Below are 17,549 nucleotides of genomic sequence, written 5' to 3'. Positions count from 1 at the left end.
GATCACGAGGTCAGGAGATCAAGACCATCCTGGCTAACATGGTGAAATCCCGTCTACTAAAAATACAAAAAATTAGCCGGGCATGGTGGCGGGCGCCTGTAGTCCCAACTACTTGGGAGGCTGAGACAGGAGGATGGTGTGAACCCAGGAGGCAGAGCTTGCAGTGAGCCGAGATTGTGCCACTGCACTCCAGCCTGGGCAACAGAGCGAGACTCCTTCTCAAAACAAACAAACAAAAAAACAAAAACACTTTCTAAAATGTGTTACCCTTTTTTCCTGATTTAGAAATTGCAGAGTGAATACAATAAAATCTTATCTATAGAGCAGTAGTTCTCAAACTATGTGTACTACAATTAATTGGGAAACTGAGAAATCCTGATGCCGAGGCTGTACCTCACAGCAATTAAGTCAGAATGTAGTCTGGATAAAGCCCAGGCCTAACTACTTTTTAAAGCTCCCAGGTGGTTCCACTGTGAAGCTATGTTGAGAACACTGCCCTGGATATTTATCTTCTACCAACTGTTTCAATTCTAACTTCTGAGACCACCAATCTATTCTCTTCCTTCTTCCTGGAGCATTTGGGAACACTGAGGACAGCCATCATGTGCCTCTCCTTCCCCTCTAGTCTCTCTTCAGTGTGCAACATCTCCAGTTCCTTTAGGTGCTCTTCTGGACTCTGAATTATGGTAAGGTGCTTGCCAGGACAGACGTACTCCAAAAGGCATGACTCATAATAACCCCAAACTGCAAACATCCCAAAGTCCACCAACAGTAAATGGACAAATTGTGATACATTCATATGACTGAATACTACACAGCAATGAAAACTACACCTATTCCAAATATTGACGAATCTCACAATGTTAACATGAAAAGAATACATGATTCCATTTATATAAAGTTCAAATGCAGACAAAATTAAATGACACTGCTAGAAGTCAGAATGGTGGTTACCTGTGGGAAGAAAGGAAGTAGCAGTCATTGGGAGGAGTATAAAGGAGGCTTTGAAGTGTTGACAGTGTTCCAATTTCTTTACTGAATGTGGTTATTCACGTTTGCTTTGTGTTAATGAACTGTATACTTGTTTTGGGTATTTTCCTATATGTATGATATACTTCATAATTTAAAAAAAAATTTGAAATATTATGAGGTCCAAGATAAAAGATATGAAAATCCATTTTAATCACTCAAATCTCCATGTACAGGATGGTTGTTGCTGTTACCCAACTCTTTCACTCCTCTCTCAGCTCTGGAACCAAACTGTCTGGGTTCAGTCTCAGCTCTACCATTTAGTAGCTGAGGACCTTGTGCAAATCTGTTTGTTTCTTCAAGTATAAAACGAGAACACTGTCATTTTAGAACACTTCTTCCAGTTTTCACTCAGATAGTTGGTACCTATCATATGTGATATATTCATATGATGGATATGATAGTACAGACACCTACTGAGTGACTGAAAACTGGAGGAAGTTAAGAAATATAAAGTGCTTAGAACACAGCCTGGAATATAGTAAGTAATAAATAGTAGCAGCTGCTACTACTCTTGGCCTCAGAGTCTCTGTGGACGTACAAGGGAGAAGCTGGGGTCTTTCCAAGAAGGGAAACTTCCAGAAGAAGAAAATAAAAATTGTTTCCTTCTCTTGGAGCTCCTGGATGAGGTGGATGCTGGCTTCTGCTATCAGTCAGATGTCCAGTCTGGCTCTCACCAAGGGCCCAAGGGAAAGCAGGAGGAGAACAATTAGACAGGAGTATTTCACCACTAAAAAAGGCTTTTATTACAAAATGAATTCTAATAAAACCAGGCCTGGTCTTCAACCCCTCCCGCTGGGTAGAGGCCCTAGGGTGGGCTAGGGTAGGGGAGATGGGGGTGGGGGGCCCTGAAAGAACAGAGCAGGCTGCCCTCCTCTCATCAGTCTCAGCTGCTGCCCTCCTTTTATAAAGGGCTAGAAGAGCTCTTCCAAAGACCCTTGAGAGGGTCCCCATCCTTCCAACCAGGATCCTTCCAACCACTGCTGTCACAGGACCTTAGCAATGCCGCATTGCAGGATCCAGGAGGTCTCGGCTGGCTCTCAGCAGAGGCCATCCAGGGTCACTCAGCCTGAGCGATGGCATAGGAGAGCAACCACAGCAGCACGGGACCCAGAATGAGGACAGCAAGCCAGACAGCAAAGCTGGCCAGGATGAGTTTCCGGGCCCGGGCCCCCCAGTGCACTGCCTCCTCGGACCGGCCTGCTTTATGCCGCTCTTCCGCCTGTGGGGGCAGGTTCTTGGTTAGGTTCTCCCCCTGCTTCTGCCCCAAGGTGCCCATTTCCCCACTCCGCTCCCCCTTCCCTGTCACGGATCAAAATCTCACATCCAAACCCTCTACCTCCCTTTCCAGTTTCTGATTCTAACCTCTCATCTGCAAAATAAGGTACCCATCTCTGGGCCCTGCCTACTTCTCAGGGTGGCCATAGCTCACAAGATCGCCTATGGGAAAGTACTTTCCAATTCTGTTATTCCCCATTCTTTCCAACTATCCAAGATTGATTCAGAATTTGTAACTATTGGCAAGAAACAGTGAGCCTAGAGTACTTCACTCATGCCCAAACACCACCTCATTCTCACAGCCCAATGGGCCTCATCTTTTCCATCTTTTTTTTTTTTCTTTTTTTGAGACAGTTTCACTCCTGTCACCCAGGCTGGAGTGCAGTGGTGCAATCTCACTGCAACCTCCTCCTCCCAGGTTCAAGCAATTCTCGTGTCTCAGCCTCCCGAATAGATGGGATAACAGGTACGTGCCACCACGCCCAGCTAATTTTGTATTTTTAGTAGAGACAGGGTTTCACCATGTTGGTCAGGCTGGTCTCGAACTCCTGACCTCAAGTGATCTGCCCACCTCGGCCTCCCAAAGTGCTGGGATTACAGGCGTGAGCCACTGCGCCCAGCCTCTTTGTCATCATTAAGGGCCCTTTTTAGGATTTTGCCCTAATGGAACCCAGGAGTTCTTACAGTTTCTGACTGTTAAAATATGTCTAGGGTTGAGAAGATTCCAGCATGAAGTTTAAGTTAGCCTGTGTAGCCTTTCCTAAAGGACATGTGCTGTTTTTTGTTTTGTTTTGTTTTGTTTTGTTTTGAGACAGAGTCTTGCTTTGTCACCAGGCTGGAGTGCAGTGGCATGATCTCGGCTCAATGCAACCTCCGACTCCATGGTTCAAGCAATGATCCTGCCTCAGCCTCCCCAGTAGCTGGGATTACAGGCATGCACCATCACGCCCAGCTAATTTTTGTATTTTTAGTAGAGACGGGGTTTCACCATGTTGGCCTAGATGGTCTCAATCTCCTAACCTCGTGATCTGCCCACCTCGGCCTCCCAAAGTGCTGGGATTACAGGCCTAAGTCACCACGCCCGGCGGACATGTGCTGTTTCTAATAGGCTTTTTGAAATGGTGAAGCCCTCTCAAAAACCCAAGTGTCTTTCAGACTCCTAGAGATTGCGCTCATCACCGTTCAGCGGCCTCCAGCCTTGCCCCCTCCAATTCACCCTCGATGTAGGCCTTGAGAGTGGATCTTTCTAAAGCTCAAATCTGACCATGTCACTTTCCCCTGCAGGAGCCATTCAATGCCTCCCCAGTACTTTCAAGATAAAGTCAAAACTCTTAAGCACAGAACTGGAGGCCCTTGGGAATCTGGGTCCTCTAGCTTCATCTCTCACTATTCCTCACTGGTCCAGTCATGCTCCACAGGCCTTTGTACACACTGCTCCTTTTATCTGGAATGCCCTTCCACACTTACTCACTCACCCTTTAAGATTAATCCTGTCACCTCTCCTAGGATGCCTTTCCAGTCACCTATTCTACCATATACACATATATAATTACATACATAGATCTTCCCTGGCTCCCACACTGTCCTGTGCTTCCTATATTACGGTACTGATGAACTGCATTCTATTAATTACCCATTTTCACTGTCACCTCTTTCATTAGATTATGGGTCCTCTGACGACAAGGAACCCTGTCTTATTCTTATTTCTGGCACTAGGCCCAGAGCACTGATAGGTATTCAGTGACTGGTCAATGTAGATAGATCAGATACATGAAACCATTGCCTTATACCCACCCCCATTCCCATGGGAATTGCACTCCTCACCTTGATGGCAAACACCAGAGCCATGACTCCCAGGCAAGAGCAGCCACAGATAATGCTAGTAGCTGCCAGGCAGCGGAGGCGGAGCCAGCAGCAGCGGATGGGGGATGGAGGATGAGCAGCTTCCGTGTTGCCCAAGATCTCCACTGCCTTCTCCTCGTCCTCCATCACCTGTGGGCGATAGTCAAGGTACTTGTGAGCCCAACAACAGAGCCCTTGGCCTTGCTTGCTCAGACTCCACCCCTCTCAGAGCATTCTGTTCTCATGGCCTAGCCTGGCACTCAGGAATGTTGCCTTACTGGGGAATTCCTCTAGTGACTCACAGAGCAGGAGAGGAAATGTGTGGCTGGAATCCTTTTACCTAAGCTTGAGTTCTGAGTCTTTGAAAGCAAGCCAGTGTAGACAAGGCATTATCTGTATTATTTAGTGTTTCAACAAGTGGGAAGAAGCCAAATGACAGGTGCACACCGAGGAGGAGGAGAAATACAAACTCTTGAAAGCTGCTATGAATCTGTTATTTTAATCTGTATTTCAAAGGACTCTACAATTCCCCCAAATTCCCAAGAGGCTGCCCCCTGAGTATTATAGATGTCAGAGAGCAGGACCCTAGGTACTGCACCCCGTTTCAAGCAAAGCAGCCATTTTACATGAAAACAGTTATGGGAATGGAGAAAGGTAAGGAAAATGTACCCAAGTAAGCCCTTTTTTACCACTAAAACCAAACATCAGAAAGACTTTACTTCCCTAAGTCAGGGCTTCCTCTGCTATGCTGCCTCCCTGCCACCTCCTCTCTCCAATTTAACCCAGGCCACACAACACAATCAGACTAGTACACTGAGTCTAAATGACCTCATTACCACACAGAAACCTGCAAAATGATGCCCTACTTAACCATTTCTTGTCTCCCTACTTCTCAGGTCCTCTAGGCCCTGGCATCAAACCACCTTTCTACCCTTATCTCCAACCATTCCCCTACAACCCAGACAAAATGAAACCACCTTGGCTCCCTAAACCCAAGTAACAAAGGATAGGAAAGGTGAAAGGGGCGAGACAAGTAGAGAGCAAAGAATGATGTGTGCCAAGAAGCTGCAGGGAAGTAAATACAAAGAAATAACTCAGATGAGGTAAGCACAGAGTCAACAGGAGGACACAAGGAGGGCCCAGGGAGTGAACAGAGAATGTAAAAATGAACAGGGCTCTTACCTGGCTATAGGCCTTGAGGGACTCTGAGTTTCGGCTCCTGCCTCAGCTTTGGTTTGGCTTGGGTGGTGATGGAGCTGACTCAGGGCTCCAAGCCAAGCCCAGGGGTGGGGTTGAGTGGCCAGCCACCACGTGAAGAGCCCAGGGAGCTGGGAAGGGGTGTGGCTGACTCAAACCAGTTTGGCTAGATGAAGAGCAGGGGAGGGCCCAAGGGATGGAGCAACTGGAGCTAGGACGCCTGCCCTCTGGAAAAAGTTGTGAAAGGAAGCACCTGAGCAAGAGGGATAAAAGGGAAAGGTCTGAGGCATCAAAGAGCTCCGAGGAACATCTAGGAACTGAGGGAAAAGAAATGAGAGGAAAAGGATATCTGTGACTTCAAACTGACTAGGGAAAGGCACCCTACCACATCAAATTCACCAATCTTCCCTCTTCTTGGGTAGATTTCTGCCTGGAACATACAGTCCTGGGCTAGAGATCAGGTGCTAGGATCTTTGCAAGAACAAGAGGGAGGAGAAAAACGATGCCCAAGTTCCCACCCAACCCTCCACCAGACCAGAAAATCAGAAGCCTCCTTACGCGGATGCTCGTACAGAAACTAAGTTTATTATTTTTTCTTCTTAAAAAAAAAAAAAAAAGAAAAAAACCTCATTGTAGAGAAGCCCCTCCCCCTTCCCCTAAGGGTGGGGGGCTGTGTGAAAGACAGCTGGGGAATCAAGTACAAGGGGGTGGGGACAGAGACTATCTTGCCACCCTTAACACTGCCCAGCCACGTGGGGTGAAGGGGAAGGGGACTGTGATGATCCCCATTTCCATGACAACCAGTTGCCTACCCCCTACTTTGGTGGGAAGAAGGGAGAAGGCCCCTATGTCTCCCTGGAGGCTTTCCCCCTCAAGACTTCAAGTAGTGGTTAACAGAGTCAGGCCTGGTCATGGAGGGAGTGGCCACGGTGGAAAGCCTAGGTGGAGGGGCAGCCCACTCACGTCTTGGCCTTGCGGCCTCTGTGACTAACAGCAGGGCCAGCCAGGGAGGGAGGGGCACTGCTGCGCAGGATGCGCTGGTCCCCTTGGTTGGTGGTCCCAACAAGCCGGCGGGGGCCAGGACGTCGGCGTGGGGTCCCATCCCCTTCCTCTTCCTCACCTGAGGCTTCAGCCTCAGACTCCTCTACTGAACCCTCAGGCCCCAGGGGACTTGGGGGCTGTAGGCGGCCCCGCTTTGCCAGCCCAGGACTCCCACCAACTGGGGCCCCTGCTCGTTTGCGAGGCAACTTCTCAGTCTCTAGTGGGGGGACTAGAGACCCTGGACGCAGCCGGGTCGAGCGCAGTTTTGGGGTTAGTGAGACCACAGGTGGTGTCAATTCCAACCCGCCTGGCCCGCTATCTGCTAAGTCCAGGTCATCCTGAATTACAGCCACCACCATGGACCCTCCACTCTTCCGTCCTCGCATTCCTTCTGCTTCAAGCCGAAGGCGGGCCAGGCGGGTGAGGGGGCGGCTTCCATCCTCATCAGAGGAACTACCCTCACTCTCCCCTTGGCCCTGGGGTTGCCGTCGCCTCCCCAATCCACAGCTCTCGAGAACAGAAGTGCTGTCACGGTCCAAGACAGGGAGCTGGCTGGGCCGAGGTGATGGAGGATTCTTGGGAGGTCGGCCCCTCTTCCGTTTGGGTGGGGACGTTGAAATGGTGACAGTGTTGGCAACAGTAGCAGTGGGACAAACTAGCAGTGGTGGGAGTGGGGTTAGGGGTGATGGGTGTGGGGGTGGCTGTGTCCGACTTTCGGAGTTGCCATCCCCTGCAGAGGAAATGGTCCCAGGGATGGGCAAATCTCGTGCTTTAGGGGGTCGCCCTCGCCTTCTTTTCTCCACAGGTGACAGGAGGGGATTGGGTCTGTGAACTGGCTGGGGTCCAAGAGGCTGGGGCCCAGGAATAAGCTGTGGTTCCAGGACAGGATCTGCAACAATTAGGGTCTCAGGCCCAGGGACTGGGTCAGCCCCGTTGGTTTTTCCCTTCAAGGTGGATGAGGGTGCCTCATCCACACCTCTCCCAGCATCTGCTGGAGACCTGTTCTTCTTGGGGGGCCTCCCCCTCCGACGTTTCACAGCAGGTGGGGTGATGGCGAGCAGTGCTCCGTCTCCATTCTCGGGGCTGCCACCACCAGTCACCCCCAGCTCAATGTGACGGCGAGCAATGAAGGGCTGCTGGGGTGGAGTGGGCAGTGAGGATGAAGGAGCAGCTTCACAGGGCCCACCAATGGGAGGGGAGGATTCTGGCCCTGACATGCTGCGGACAGACGGGCTTCCCGGGCCGGCACTAGTCTCAGAGACCCCAGGCACTAGGGTGCTGGCAGCTCCCCGCTGCTGCCGCCGCCGCCGCACCAGTTCCTTTTCCTCTACCACAGTTACCAGCCGTCCTGGCAGCTTTCGAAGCACTTTGGGGCCTGGTGGTTGTCCTGGCCGACCAGTCCCTTGACCCCTAATTTCCACATCAGCACTGGTGCGACGCCGAGGAGGTCGGGCAGGTGAAGGACCCTCAGGCGAGGAAGTGGCTGAAGATGAGGTGGATGGAGCTGCAACCTCAGCTGTAACGAGTTCCTGTGGCTTCTCTGGGCTGGAGGTTGGGGTCTTGGCCTCTGTCAGCTCTTCCGAGGTCCTGTCAGCCTCCAGTGGCTCCTGAAGTGGCTCATCAGATGCTGCTGAGGGTGGGAGCTCCAGGCCATTGCTCTCACTCACACACAGGGGCAACTCCTCACCTTCAGGCAGCACTGTAAGGGTGGTCCCCTCAGCAGAATCTGGTGCCTCCTGCTCTTGACCATTGGGGATGCTGCCAGCCTCCAAGGTCAGGCTGGGTGCAGAAGGGGTGAGAGAAAGGTTCTTCTCTGACACAGGCAGGATCTCCACAGCAACTGGCAACAGATCTTTAGGGGGCACAAGAGTAAGTGAGGTGGTTTCTGAACTGGCCACAGAAGCCAGCTCCAGGGACTCTGGAGATGCCAATGCCTGGGCACATAGCTCTGCCTCAGGCCTCAAGCCCAAGGGGAGATTAGTGACTGAGGCAGAGATGGGCACAGAAGGTGGACCAAGCAAGAGAGGAGAGGAAGGAGTTACAAGACAGGTTTGGGCTGGAGGCGGTGTATGAGCTGGTGGAGGGGTACAGGCAGGAGGAGGGGTGCAGGCAGGAGAAGAACAAGGAGGAATCTGTGAAGGACGGGGAGGAGAAGGCAAGATATGGACAGGGAGAATGGTTATTGGATTTGGGGCTGAAATGGGTACTGGGGCAGAAACTGGGACAGGAACAAGGGCAGGAATTGCAGCCGGAGCTGAAGCTGGAGTGGGTCGAGGCCTAGGTGCTGGCCTGGGAACTCGCTCCCTGGCAGGACTGCAGCGGGGTGGTGTGGTGGTGCTGCGAGTTTGATGGGCGGATATGACAGGAGTGTGGTTTGCCCCTTGAGTCTCAGCCCGGGCTCCACGAAGACGCTCACTGACACGAGTCCCTGGCCTCTCAGGGGCTTTGGCCTTTTTACTGCGCCGGTGGGTGCCTCCACCAGTCCCACAGGAACTCTCATCCCCAGCCCCCGGCCCCTCCTCCTCCTCTTGGGGTAGGCGGAACACCTCCTCCTTGGCTTGGTCCAGGTCTTTGCGGGCAGCTTCCACTTGCTCCTACAACAACAGGGTCCAAAAGTGGTCAGGAGGAGGCAAGCAGAGTAGAGAGCGAGTAGAAATTAGCAGCTTCCAGGTCAGGCGCGGTGGCTCACGCCTGTAATTCCAGCACTTGGGGAAGTTAAGGCCAGCAGGTCACCTGAGGTCAGGAGTTCAAGACCAGCCTGGCCAACATGGTGAAACCCCCGTCTCTACTAAAAATACAAAAATTAGCCGGGCGTGGTGGTGCACGCCTGTAATCCCAGCTTCTCGGGAGGCTGACGCAGGAGAACTGCTTGAACCCGGGAGGTGGAGACTGCAGTGACCCGAGATTGTGCCACTGCACTCCAGCCTGGGTGACAGAGCGAGACTGTCTCAAAAAAAAAGAGAAAAAAAAAAAGAAATTAGCAGCTTCCAACTGCCAGCCCCACCCCTGGAAATACTCACTTCTGCCTGTTTGAGCTCCTCTCGGCTCACCTCCTCCAGTGAGGCCTCCAGGAATTTCATGGCATAGCGCTCAATGGGGGTCAGCTGCAAGGAGGAGCGGTGGTGATAAACTTAGGAACCTGGTACCCGGTACCCAGGGCCCCACCACCCTTGTTTATTCCCACCAGGGAAGACAAAAGGAGGGTCACAAGCCCAGGGGAAGCAGTAAAGTCAAGAACTAGTGGGTCCAGCACTGACCTGTTCTACGAGGGCAGCAATTTCCTGCTCAGCCCGGGACATCTCCTCATCCTCAGCCCCAGGCCGGCCAGCTTCCTCTCCCTCACCAGCAGGAAACCCATCGTTCTCATTAAATTCTGCAAGCTCAGCCACCTGTTCAGCCTTGGCCTGGGTGGCTGCACGGATATCCTCTTCATCTTCTGCCCGACACAATGCCTACCAGGGTGTACAAAAGAAAAAGAAAACATGAGACTTCAAGTACTTTACATCCTGTGATTTGATTCAGGCAAGAACTTGAGACCAAGCGTACACCAAACTAGGTTTGCAACAGAACTCAACAACCTCCTAGGCCTCCAGAGTTACCACAACAACTCAGTGGTCCACAAAGGATGGAATGGATTTTACCAGGACTCCCACTAGGGAAAAATGAGTATTTTTGAGATTGCTCGCTGTACTTCCCTTCCTTTAAAGTCAGCCTCAGCTCTCAAAAAAAAAAAAAAAAGCCACCACAGAAAGATGTGAATAAAAATGCACAATTCACCCGGGCGCAGTGGCTCAATCCTATAATTGCAGCACTTTGGGAGGCCAAGGCGGGCAGATCATGAGGTCAGGAGTTCGAGACCAGCCTGACCAACATGGTGAAACCCCATCTCTGCTAAAAATACAAAAATTAGCTGAGCGTGGTGGCACGCGCCTGTAATCCCAGCTACACAGGAGGCTGAGGCGGGAGAATCACTTGAACCCGGGAGGTGGAGGCTGTAGTGAGCCGAGATCGCGCCACTGCACTCTAGCCTGGGCGAAAGAGCGAGACTCCGTGACTCCATCTCCAAAAAAAAAAAAGTAATGTCAAAAACTGCAATTATTTTTGCACCAACTTAAACACTTCTCTTAAGTGGAAATACTAATGAAAAGGAAATAATTTTGAGGATTAGATGGTGAGGTGGATATAAGAAATGCTTTGTACTTAATGTGAAACGCTGTTTCAAATACTTACACATAATAAAATCACATTTGGAAAGGTTCTTAAAAGATTTATTCCTTGACCCTGTCTCAAAATCTATCATAATTTTGGGGTGTTGGGTCTGAGCATTTGTGTGTTTTCAGGGCTCTCCAGCTGGGAGCCTCAGCCTCCCAAAGTGCTGGGATTACAGGCATGAGCTACCCACCATGCCCTGCCCACATTACTTTTAATAGAAAGTGAGGTTCAGAAGAGTGACAATTGTAACTTGTCTTAACACAATTAAGAAGCATTACTGGAATTCAAACCTAAAACTAAAGACTCCAAAATCCTGTTTTTTTTTTCCTACTTAATCATGTGAACCAATAAGCAATGTGCTTACAACTATCAAAGGCTGACTGTAATCTGGGAAGCAGAAGAAACATCTCTTTCCCCTGGACAAGCTCAACAGACTAACAAAAGACAAGATATTCTGTAAGAATTAGCTCAACTTTACGAACTGCCCACTCTTTTTTTACCTGCTCCAGAATATGAGTCTGCTTGCTGGCCACAGTCTCTTCCTCCTCTTCAGGGGCAGAGGGCACGGATGAGCTAGAAGGTTCCTCCAGGGGCATATCAAACAGCTCTCGGATGGTCTGCTATCAGATAGAACAGAGGGAAGTGTCAGAATCAACAGAATGCTAGTCTTAGGTCTAAGCTGTAAGGCTGATGGTTCTTGGAACTGTCAGGGGTACCACTGGTTGAAGACGCAGGTCTGTGAAGGCCAAAGCAGTCCTTTTTGTTTTTTCTTTTTTGAGACGGTTTTGCTCTTGTCACCCAGGCTAAAGTGCAATGGCGCCATCTCAACTCACTGCAACCTCCGCCTCTTAGGTTCAAGTGATTCTCCTGCCTCAGCCTTCCAAGCAGCTGGGATTACAGGCGCCCACCACCATGCCCGGCTAATTTTTGTATTTTTAGTAGAGACAGGGTTTCATCATGTTGGCCAGCCTGGTCTCCAACTCCTGGCCTCAAGTGATCCGCCTGCCTCAGCCTCCCAAAGTCCAAAGCAGTCTTCTTTAATAAACAGGAGGAACTCCTGAAGGCGCAGCAGTTTTCTCCTGCATAGGCTAAAAGATCTTACTTAGTACCTGTTTGAAATAGGCTGTGGTGAAGTTGCCTCCCTCAATGGCCATGTCCCCCAACATTCTCTTCTGATTTGCCTTTTTTAGGATGTTCTCCTCCACTGTCCGTTCACTGATAAGCCTAGGGGGTGATGAAGGCCGTGTGTAAGCAGCCAAATATATCCAGGAAACCCCATCAGTAAACGGGAAGTAAGGTGAGGGAAGACTAGGCAATACCTATATATGTGGACATCCCGGGTCTGGCCAATTCGGTGACAGCGGTCCTGGGCCTGAGCATCCATGGTGGGATTCCAGTCGCTGTCATAAAAAACAACAGTGTCTGCTCCTGTCAGGTTCACGCCCACACCCCCACTCCGAGTTGAAAGGATGAAGCAGAATATGCGTTTGTCTGCATTGAACCGTTCCATCAAGGCCTAGAAGGAAAGGGAAAAAAAGATGATACTGGGAGACTTATCCCCCAAAACAGGTCTAAAGGCTTGGTGGCACCCCATCTGGAAGCCCAAATCCTGGGAAAAGGAGAGAGAAGCGGAGGTGAGCCTCTAAGAGCTGCAGAAACCTGGGTTACCTGTCTCTGTTCAACTCTAGTAGATCCATCCAGGCGCAGGTAGAGATGGCCATGGTAGGTGAGAAACTGCTCCAATACATCCAGCATTCGGGTCATCTGGGTGAAGATGAGCACTCGGTGGCCCTCTGCCTTGAGCTGCCGCAACAGCACTGCCAACGTCTGCAACTTTCCTAAAGAGATATGAAGGGATACAGGGAGCTAGCTACAAGCTGCAATGGGTAGAATGCTTAGCAATGCAAGGCTGGGGTTGAAAGATAATCAATGCTTTAAGCCAAAGTTTCAATTAGCCTAGCGGATCAAAAATGTTTAACTACGGCAGGGCATGGTGGCTCACACCTGTAGTCCCTGCACTCTGAGAAGCTGAGGCAGGTGGATCACTTTAAGTCGGGGGTTCAAGACCAGCCTGGCCAACATGATGAGACCCCGTCTCTACTAAAAACACAAAAATTAGCTGGGCATGGTGGCGGGTGACTGTAATCCCAGCTACTCAGGAGGCTGAGGCATGAGAACTCGGGCTTGAACCCAGGAGGCAGAGGTTGCAGTGAGCTGAGATCCCACCAATGCACTTCAGCCTGGGCAACAAAGCGAGACCCTGTCACAAAAAATATCTATCTACATTTAACTCCATACAAGTTCTTCCTTTAAGGGCTTCACCTCTTTGGTCTGCTCCGGCCTAGAATCTAACTTCTTTGAGTCTAAAAGAGTAGGGGAATACATAACATCGAGGGAAAAACAGAATCCCCAATGCTTTATGAGCAAGAGATCCTTAAGTATTACAACAGTCATACCACCTGAAATCCAGAACAGATTCACAGGATAGATATCAACAAATCCATGGTCACAGCTTACAGACAGGGATTTAAGGTCAAGATCAGAACAGTAAAGGCTCTTAGAAAGTTATCTAGTTCAACCTTCCATCAAACACAGAAATAACTTCAACATTTCTGGTAACACAGTTTGAACTTTTATTTTTTTCCTTTTCCTTTTTCTTTTTTTTTTTTTTGAGACAGAGTTTTGCTCTTGTTGCCCAGGCTGGAGTGCAATGGTGGAATCTCAGCTCACGGCAACCTCCACCTCCTGGATTCAAGCAATTTTCCTGCCTCAGCTTCCCGAGTGGCTGGGATTACAGGCATGTGCCACCACGTCCGGATAATTTTGTATTTTTAGTAGAGACAGAGTTTCTCCATGTTGGTCAGGCTGGTCTCCAACTCCAGACCTCAGGTGATCCACCTGCCTCAGCCTCCCAAAGTGCTGGGATTACAGGCGTGAGCCACCGTGCCCAGCCTGAACACTTTATTATTTCATTTTTTGAGACAAGGTCTGGCTCTGTTACCCAGGCTGGAGTGCAGTGGTGCGATCTCAGCTCACTGCAACCTCTGCCTCCCGGGCTCAAGCCATCCTCCCACCTCAGCCTCCCAAGTAGCTTGGACTACAGGCGTATGTCACCACGCCTGGCTAATTTTTGTATTTTTTGTAGAGACAGGGTTTTGCCATGTTGCCCAGGCTGGTCTCCAACTCATGAACTCAAGTGATCCACTCACCTCAGCCTCTCAAAGTGCTGGGATTACAGACGTGAGCCACCAGGCCCAGCCTTATTTTATTTTTGAGACAAGGTCTCACCCTGTCACCCAGGCTAGAGTGCAGTGGCATGATCACAGCTGACTGCAGCCTCAACCTCCCAGGCTCCTGCAATCCAGCCATCTGAGTAGCTGGGACTATAGGTGTGCACCACTATATCCACTAATTTTTCAATTTTTGAGGAGACAGGGTTTCGCCGTGTTGCCTGGGCTGGTCTTTACTTGCCTCAAGTGAGCTGCCCACCTCAGCCTACCCAAGTGCTGGGATTACAAGTATGAGTCACCACACCCGGCCTTGAACACTTTTAACCAAGACTTTCAGTTCATCTACTCTGAATAGTTTCAAATGTAACAAAAACACTTTTTTTTACTAAAACATTTATTGAACACATATTAATAAAAATTTTGATTTTCTTATATTCTAGGAAATTTTAAAAATCTCGAAACATGTTACTATACAAATGTCTGTGCAGGGCTGTGGAACTAGTCACTTACCCAACAGCCATTCTTGGGTAAAAGAACCTGATTAACCCTGGACAGCTGGCAGAGGTTCCTTGCTCCCAGGTGAAGAAGGCCCCAACCCAACCCCAGAAAATAAATCAAGTTGATCTAAATAAGCCAGAGATCTTTTTTGCTATTCCCCTTTGTCAGTGATTGCTCTAAGTATGGGCATATAGCTCAGTTTGAGCCAATGAGTTATGAAGCAAAGTCAGCTTGGAGGTCTTTTGTTCCCAGAAAACCTTCTCAGAGTGTTTTGTCTCAACCCCTTGTTTCTTGTTTAGAGGATTGGTGTATACCCTGGAGTTATGGCAGCCATCCTAACATCATGAAGAAACAAAAGCATGAGAATAAAAAGATAAAAAGCTAAAGATGGTACAGCAGGGTAGAAAGATAAAGTCCTGGTCCCTTAAGGCTGGGTGCAGTGGCTCACGCATGTAATCCCAGCACTTTGGAAGGCCGAGGCAAGGGGATCACGAGGTCAGGAGTTCGAGACCAGCCTGGCCAACATGGTGAAACCCTGTCTCTACCAAAAATACAAAAAAAATCACCCAGGCGTTGTGGTGGGCACCTGTAATCCCAGCTACTCGGGAGGCTGAGGCAGGAGAATACCTTGAAACAGAGCGAAACTCCATCTCAAAAAAAAAAAGGCTGGGCGCAGTGGTTCACACCTGTAATCCCAGCACTTTGGGAGGCCAAGGTGGGCAGATCATGAGGTCAGGAGATCGAGACCAGCCTGACCAACATGGTGAAACCCCGTGTCTACTAAAAATATAAAAATTAGCTGGGTGTGGTCGTGTGCACCTGTAATCCCAGCTACTCAGGAGGCTGAAGCAGGAGAATCGCTTGAACCCAGGAGGCGGAAGTTGCAGTGAGCCGAGATCGAGCCACTGCACTCCAGCCTGGGCGACAGAGTGAGACTCTATCTGAAAAAAAAAAAAAAAAAAGAAAGAAAGAAAGAAGGAAGAAAAGGTCCTGGTCCCTGAAAATATCGTTAAGCTACTGAAACAGCTACACATCACTATTCTCAGATTGGCTCATTAAGAAAACAATAAATGCTCTTGTGGTTTAAGCGACTGTTAGTTGGTTTTCTGTTACCGCCAAATAATTCTAGTCAACACAAAAAGGTCCTTGTCTTTTCCAAGACCAAAATTTACTGTTTACTTACTGTGCAGTCTTGTACCACCAGACATCTTTTCCCATACAGCTAAATAAAAACCCTATGCTGCACTGTCTTACTTGCTATTGTATCCCAAATGATTAGCAAAATGTAACATGTTCACAAAATGATCACTGAATGAAGGAGTTAGCAGCACATTTTCAACTTTCATGAAAGTCAAATTCATGGCTGGGCATGGTGGCTCATGCCTGTGATCCCAGCACTTTGGAGGCTGAGGCGGGAGGATCGCTTGAGGTCAGTAGTTCGAGACCAACCTGGCCAACATGGCGAAATCCCATCTCTACTAAAAATACAAAAATTAGCCAGGCATGGTGGCGTATGTCTGTAATCACAGCTATTCTGGAGGCTGAGGTGGGACAACCACTTGAACCTGGGAGGCTGCAGTGAGCTGAGACTGCACCACTGCACTCCAGCCTGGGCGACTGAGCGAGACTTTGTCTCAAAATAAAAAAAAGAAGAAAGTCATATTTATGAATGTCAAGAATCTAACAAGGCTTACATTTCTCTATCTTGCCCATAAGCATAACCTAAAAAACCATCTAAAGCTTTACAGAAATCACAAGAGAACTTAAGTGCAGCATCCCTCTGATACAACAGTCTTAATACTAAGAAAAGAAGAGAAGTCAAGGGTCCTACACTGGCCAAAAAACTCACCGCAATCATACTGGATGAGTCTCAAGTCAGGGAACTGGGTGCGCATGTTACACACAATACGGTGCAAAGGACGAGCCCGGGGCCAGAGCTCAGAGGCCAATTGCTCCTGGAAGGCTGCCTGACGTGGGGCCAGCCAAGGAGGTGGGTGGCAGGCATGCAGGGAAGGGGGAGGTGCCTCCACAGGAGGCATGACAAAGATGAACCTGTGAAAGGAAGAAGCAGGCAGTGTAAAAGATGGGACTCTGAAATGCCCCAGAAGTTAACACCTTCACCAGCCCTAAGCACTACATCCACTCTGAGGCCCCAAGACCCACTCCCCATTAGCACTTAGCCCTGCCAACCTCTCAATGATTTCTGACAGCTGGTCTAGTCGCTGCTGGGGAAACAGTACAGCCCGGTGGGCAGCCTCGGTATAAGTCCAAAAGGTGGGGTGGCTGGGGCCAGGAGAACGAGGGCCGATGGGGCTGGCAACAGGTTGGGGCAGGGTACAGAAATCCAGGACTTCAGTCCCATACACAGGTGCCAGGGCCCCATGAGCCTCACTAAGTTGGAAAATCCGTTCCAGGCGTTCAGACCGCTGCCGCTTCCGCTTTTCCTCCAGGGAGTCCTGGGGGTGAGAGAAAAAGAGGAAGTAATCAGCACCCTCAGAGTCCACATCAAAACCTGACTGTTCTTCCCAGATGGAAATAAATATATAGAAACCATGGGATCCAAAAATACACTATGCTTTTTGTAGTTTTCCAAGTTATCAATGAGAACTATTCTTTCCACAATGTTAAATAACTTCTCTCCTAGAGAAAACTGATCTTTCCTTGTATGCTACCAAAGCAGAATGACTGAATATTCAAAATTAAGATCTACAATTCCAACAAGTTTATAGAATGGACGATTTGTGGGTATTTTCCTACGTAACACTCAACTCCAGGACTATAGCCTTCTTCAAATCACTGACCAGGATACAGAGGCGCCAATCAAATCCAGACCAGGTTTTTGCCAAGGGCCAGACTGGAATGGGGTGGAATGGGAACAGCTAACCAGACATCCGAGTCTCATCACTCTGAGACAGAAAATGGGCAACCCGGCAGTGAGGACACCTGGATGACTTCGACCCAATCCTTTCCCATCTTTGTGCTTCCAGTTTCACAGTCTGAAAAACTTCTTTGTATCACTTATTATGCTTGTAGTTACACATCTGTATGATTATTTAACTAATATCTATCCACTACACGGTAGGCCCCACACAACATGAACTGTGCCTTGCTCACTATAATCACTCAGTAATTAGCACAATTAAGCTCTCAATACATTTATCTGTTAACAAAATGAACAAATGAGGGAGACTAGACCCCAAGAGATAGTTGTGAAAAGAGGAG

At 49.3% G+C, this 17,549-nt stretch overlaps 2 protein-coding genes across 9 annotated transcripts in view; both read right to left on the bottom strand.

Annotated features, from left to right (window-relative positions):
• Positions 1-1,010: 1,010 nt before the first annotated feature.
• On the bottom strand, positions 1,011-5,469 carry TMEM265 (transmembrane protein 265). The gene is made up of 3 exons (XM_016929715.3): positions 5,332-5,469; positions 4,132-4,299; positions 1,011-2,251 (listed from the first exon to the last, which is right to left on the bottom strand). Exons 2-3 carry the CDS (start codon positions 4,294-4,296, stop codon positions 2,090-2,092), a joined length of 327 nt encoding a protein of 108 aa, XP_016785204.1. The 5' UTR covers positions 4,297-4,299; positions 5,332-5,469; the 3' UTR covers positions 1,011-2,089.
• A 440-nt stretch (positions 5,470-5,909) lies between these two features.
• SRCAP (Snf2 related CREBBP activator protein) overlaps positions 5,910-17,549 on the bottom strand; it is a 41,720-nt gene continuing 30,080 nt past the window's right edge. For all 8 annotated transcript variants that reach the window (XM_016929705.4, XM_054669305.2, XM_054669306.2 and 5 more), the window contains 9 exons: positions 16,518-16,783; positions 16,177-16,379; positions 12,268-12,437; positions 11,919-12,115; positions 11,709-11,823; positions 11,100-11,219; positions 9,645-9,839; positions 9,408-9,491; positions 5,910-8,981 (listed from right to left, as the gene is read on the bottom strand). In XM_016929705.4, the coding sequence (XP_016785194.2) occupies positions 6,306-8,981; positions 9,408-9,491; positions 9,645-9,839; positions 11,100-11,219; positions 11,709-11,823; positions 11,919-12,115; positions 12,268-12,437; positions 16,177-16,379; positions 16,518-16,783 (4,026 nt within the window). In that variant the 3' untranslated portion in view covers positions 5,910-6,305. The remainder of the gene's footprint in view (positions 8,982-9,407; positions 9,492-9,644; positions 9,840-11,099; positions 11,220-11,708; positions 11,824-11,918; positions 12,116-12,267; positions 12,438-16,176; positions 16,380-16,517; positions 16,784-17,549) is intronic.

The sequence above is a fragment of the Pan troglodytes genome, chromosome 18, assembly GCF_028858775.2.
Source record: "Pan troglodytes isolate AG18354 chromosome 18, NHGRI_mPanTro3-v2.0_pri, whole genome shotgun sequence".
NCBI classification, from domain to species: domain Eukaryota; kingdom Metazoa; phylum Chordata; class Mammalia; order Primates; family Hominidae; genus Pan; species Pan troglodytes.
Note: the sequence above shows the minus strand (reverse complement) of the source record. Positions and strands in the feature narration are given on the sequence as shown.